This window comes from Nanorana parkeri, unplaced genomic scaffold, assembly GCF_000935625.1.
Source record: "Nanorana parkeri isolate BGI_ZX_2015 unplaced genomic scaffold, ASM93562v1 scaffold92, whole genome shotgun sequence".
NCBI classification, from domain to species: Eukaryota; Metazoa; Chordata; class Amphibia; order Anura; family Dicroglossidae; genus Nanorana; species Nanorana parkeri.
Window position 1 is genome coordinate 2,110,579 of NW_017306360.1, and position 5,085 is coordinate 2,115,663.

Consider the following 5,085-nt stretch of genomic DNA (forward strand, 5'->3'; position numbering starts at 1 on the left):
TAGAAGAAACCATTTAGAATTGATTTGGGGCGGTCACGTAGTAACTCTGCTTTTCTTTTTCATGTCAGGATTTTGCTAACAGCAAACTAAATTCGTTTAATGCCACAACAAACCTGGGCTCTCTCGTTCTCACCACATACCCAGCCGACGCACTGATAAATAAGACCGCAGAGGAGCTGCCACCGGGTGTGGACCCCACCAGGAAAGAGGTAAAGAAAGGGCAATGGGATACATCAGAGTTGTTCTTCAGCCAGGCAATGGTGAATGATACCTGCGAGACCACCACTGATGACCGCCTTAGTAAATCCTGGTTGCCTGGTGGTCATGCAAATACTTTCCAGAACAGGACTAGATGGGCACATCTTCCAAAAGGAGACAAGGTCCGGGGACCATGCTGCCCACCAGGGATTTCCTCTCACTTCCTGTTGTGGCTATCAGAAAGGAAGTGAAGGGAAATCTTCCCAGTGGGAGACAGGGGCTTATAACCCACGCTTACTCTATGCAAAACTAAAACTTTGGGCTTCAGTTCTACTTTACAAAGGGGAGAGTTAAAACCCAGTTTTTTGTGTCTCCCTTTACATCCCATCCTGTAAATAAAACAAGTAACAGAAAATCTCTCCAAAGTTAAAAGGAGACCTACGAGGTGAGCGATTTACACTCATCCTTATAGTTCGAGCCGACGTGTGACATTGAAACTGTCACGTCGGCTCTACTGATCGGGATGTGAGCGAACACATACCGTCACTCACTTTCCAATTCTCTCCCTGCAGAGAGCGGTGACTCTCCGTCACCACTCCCCGCAGGGATTCTCAAACCCCCCCACTTCTCTGATCCTCCAGCGCTGACTGGAGGAACGGATGGGGAGGGGGCGGGCACAGCTGGCTCTGCCTCTAGATAGGCAGAGCCGACTGTCAGCCAGCTGGGTGGATCTCGACAGTATTGTCGGGATCCGTCCCGCCTCGCTCGCTATACACTGAGCTTTGGGGCACGGAAGGAGGTTGGTATATGTCCTCCTGTGACCCTAAAAGAGAACTATGGCATAAAAAGGTTACCCCATAGTTCTTTTTTAAGGCAAATCCCCTCTTACTTGCCACTGGAACAAGTGTCTACATTGAAGGAAATTCTGAGTTGTCACCAGAACAGAAATCAGGAAATCTTTCACTTTTAATTCTGGCGGCAGTGGGCACCAGGACATTGTGGATTTAGAGACGCTTTGCTGCATACACGTTCCAGGCTAGTAAGAGTAAAATATCAATTATATTCATAAAGAACTTAGGGGGTCTACTTATAGCAGAGATAAACTATGACCCTCCATTATACTCCACAGCCATGGTGCACAGCTTGCAGTATGCCATGGAGTCCTCTCTGTATAATGTAGCAATGAGAACGGAGGAGAGGCTGGAGGCATGAAGCACTTGGGAGCGCAATGCACATCTGTATATATTTATTTTTAAATGCACGGCCTGGCCACAATCAGGCTTTGCCAGCGCCGTATGACCGGACCCCTTACAAAGCCAGCGGCCACAAACAAACATGCAGGTTCTGACTGAATGGGCCGTGTAATTGTTTCAGGTCCGAGACTCTGCGAGGATGAGCAGTAAAACACAAGGTGCCTAAACCTGAGTTCTCTCTTTCAGGACTATCTGTCCAATGAAGACTTTCAGAGACTATTCGGAATGTCGCTTGCTGAATACAAGGGCTTACCTGAATGGAAAAAGCAAAATCTCAAGAAATCGAAAGGACTCTTCTGATCAAACTGCGGCCTTTTACGTTTTGTTTGTTTGGGTTTTTTTATTTTTAAATGTATTTGCTCCATCTAGTGCCTACGACGGGAACAATCGGTCTACAGAAGCAGAGCCTCCAGACCTGGGCCTCCAGGCAAATCTGCAGAGTTTTTACAGAAAGAAAAATAAATGTATTGTTCTAAAAAAAAAAAGCCTCCTTAATGTACACGCAGAGTGGCAGAAAAAAGGTATTTCATTCGCTAATGGGAATTTACAGCTTATGCTCAAATTTACACACAAGCCTCCGTCTTTCCTGCCTAGGTCATTTCCCATGATTTTGTTTCCCGTTTTCCTTGTTCCTGTAGTGAGAACATTGGACTCGGTGAGTACAAAATCCTGCAGTAGCCACTGGCAAGCAGACAAAATCTGTAGAGTAGGCATTGAAAAAGCAGTTGGAATAGGAAAATCTTTGTGGTCTTAAGGGGTTTAAAAGGACCCAAAGACTAGGGCCGGCACTGGTAGAAGCAACAGGCTGATCCTCTAGCTTTAAAGTGGTGCACATTGCATTGATAAGAGATGAAACTGTCTCTTAAGTTGGCAGTAATAGTAATGGATTGCGACTCTTCATAAGCAAGCTCATCAAGGACTAAAGTGACCCAAATTTAGAGTCTCAGTAGCTAAGGGGTAAGAAGCCTCCAAGGCCACAGATAAATCAGATACAGAATCTGCAGAAGGCACCAGAGTGCACTTGTGGCCTCTGCTAAATAGGACTCTGATAATGGAATAGACTCTAAGAGCAATGGGTAACAGGATTCTAGGCTGCAGCTGTGGGCACCACCGGGAGGCATGGTGCAAGCAGCCCTGAAGTGTGAGCTGGGGGAATCCTTACAGCGGGACAGATTCCAGTCTCTAGAATCAGACATGTCACGACCGCATAATCAGGTACTCACGAAACCCAGACAGCTGGTAGCAAGTAGGGGTTGGATGACCGAGGTGACCAAAGTTACTGTAGGTGGGCAGCAGGAACAGAATTCAGATTGAAGCTCCACATGTTTTTTGCAAGCAGGAGCAGCAGCAGGGAGATGCTTCCTCTACGCTGTATGGCGGAAGAGAGGGTGGAGCAAAGACGACACTGTGCCCCCGCAGAGGACATCAGCACTCGGACCCACAGCGTTAACCCCTCCTGCAGTGGAGACCGGCAGGAAAATGGCCCCAGCGATCTTTATACATGAGATAGCTCGCAGTGCTCAGCCCAACTAGCTCTTTCACAAAGTGAGTCTTCAATGACAGGGCAAGTACTTACGCAATGTGCTAGTGCAGGGGTAGCCAAACTCCGGCCCTCCAGCTGTGGTGGAACTACAAAATCCCATGAGGCATTGCAAGACTCTCAAAGCCACGACTCCCAGAGTGAGATGCATCATGGGATTTGTAGTTTCATCACAGCTGGAGGGCCGGAGCTTGGCTACCCCTGAGCTAATGGCTCTGGACCTGGTAAGCTCTCCACGGCTAACTTTACCAGAATGGAATCTGAGTAGCACCCTACACAGAACCCAGTGCCCGAAGGTCTCTTCCAGGCAATCCCTGCCACATCCAGTCCAGCGGGGCAAGGACATGGCACTCCAAAAGCCAGAATGAGGATGGTTATGCTGGAGAGCGGTGTTGAGGAGAGGCAACGTCTAGAGTGATGTAGAGAGAAGTCTTTACTAAAGAAAAAGGTGGTAGCAATAATAGGCGAGTCTTCCATATAGCAAAGCTGAAGATGTTCATCCTTCTAGTGCAGTGGGGGTGGAATGACGATTTGCCAGGGGTCGCCCGCTATTGGATAGCGGCTCCCTGCTGCCTGGGCAAGAAACACTTTCTCCCGGGAAAGGTATGTTGTTTTTTTTTTATTCTGATGGCGTACGCCAGTGGTTCTCAACCTGTGGGTCGCTGTGTGATTTCTGCTGTGCTAGGTGAGAGTCCTCCTCAGCCGTCTCCTAGCGCAGCAGTGTCAGTTCTCCCGCCATGCCGCTGCAGCGCCATCCCTAAATTTTACCGTTGGGGGTCACCACAACTTGGCAAATGTTACCTAGAAAGGTTGAGAACCACTGTTCTAGGGCCTTGCAGAAAAATTGAGGCGTGCTGGTAGTAGAAGGGGATATCCTGAGTTAGATTTACTGTATCCGCCCCCCCAATGGATGAGAAAGATTTCACGACCGCCATCTAGGGATTGACTTTCACACTGCAATACAAAACTGACCGGCAAGTTTCGCAGGCCCAAAAAGGTAAAAAAACGCAAACCATAGCCAAATCTAGCACCTCTGAACCCTCGGAAGCATAAACAGTAGATGAAGTGCAGTAATGAACCGTTTTATAATTCTGTGTTTAAAAAAAAAAAACGAACATAAAAACAAGGCCTAAAACAGTTAAATATGATATAATATGTACATCAAAAAACAAAATACATCTCATTCAAAACAAAACCCAAAGAAAGAACGTAACCCACATTTTTTTTTTTACGAATTGCATTGCGGAAGAAGCTGCTACATGAACAAGCCAAACGTTTTTCAGCCTGCTGGACAACAGACGATGCGGAAGTCGCAGTCTGAATGTATCCCTGCTAGTGACACACAAACTCATGAACGATCACACAAAAGAACCGACAAAATCCATAAAACTATGAGAAACGCACAAATACTGAAGAACTGAAAAGGTCAAACAATGGCCAGAGTTGTGAAGTACAAACACGCACATAGATAGAAAGGGTTAAAAACATGGCCACCGTTCTGACCCTCCCAAGAGTGATGATTGTCAATTACGTCTGGCTGTCATGTAGCTGCCACTTACAGGGTTTGGTAGAGTTCGATGTTCAGCCAGTGTTCATGTTTTGTTGAGGCCAGGGTCACACCTAGGCGATTTGTCGCGCAAAAAACAGATTCACATTGAAGTCAATGGAGTCTGTTCACACCTTTGCCCTTTGTCGCCCGGCCGAAAACGCCTGACTTGCGAAAAGGTGAAGGAGCGATTTTTCGGGCGGTTGTCGAGCGGTTTTGGTCCCATAGACATCTTTATGCATTGAAAATGCATTAAATAAAGTCGCACGATCGAAACCGCGCAGCGTCTGAATGGCCTAGGTGTGAACCTACCCTAAATTAGGGAGGCTTTCAGCTAAGAGGGGGGACTACAAGTCTCAGTATGCGTGGAAATCACAGGTGGCATAACATACCAGGGCTTGTACTTTCTTCTCATCTCTAGGGCTGCCAATTGTACAGCAATAAACACCCATATAACCTGTGGGCACCTACTTCAGCTCTGATTCAAGTGCACCTGTACTCCATTTTAAAAATCCTTCCGCAAGAGCAGATACCTTAAGATGCCCGAT

General features: G+C 47.1%; 1 protein-coding gene across 2 annotated transcripts in view; it reads left to right on the forward strand.

Moving 5' to 3' along the window:
• The window catches only part of VIL1 (villin 1), a 44,014-nt gene extending 42,237 nt beyond the window's left edge, over window positions 1–1,777 (forward strand). For both annotated transcript variants that reach the window (XM_018552589.1, XM_018552588.1), the window contains exons 19-20: window positions 69–209; window positions 1,638–1,777. In XM_018552589.1, coding sequence (XP_018408091.1) covers window positions 69–209; window positions 1,638–1,751 — 255 coding nt within the window. In that variant the 3' untranslated portion in view covers window positions 1,752–1,777. The remainder of the gene's footprint in view (window positions 1–68; window positions 210–1,637) is intronic.
• The last annotated feature ends 3,308 nt before the right edge of the window (window positions 1,778–5,085 follow it).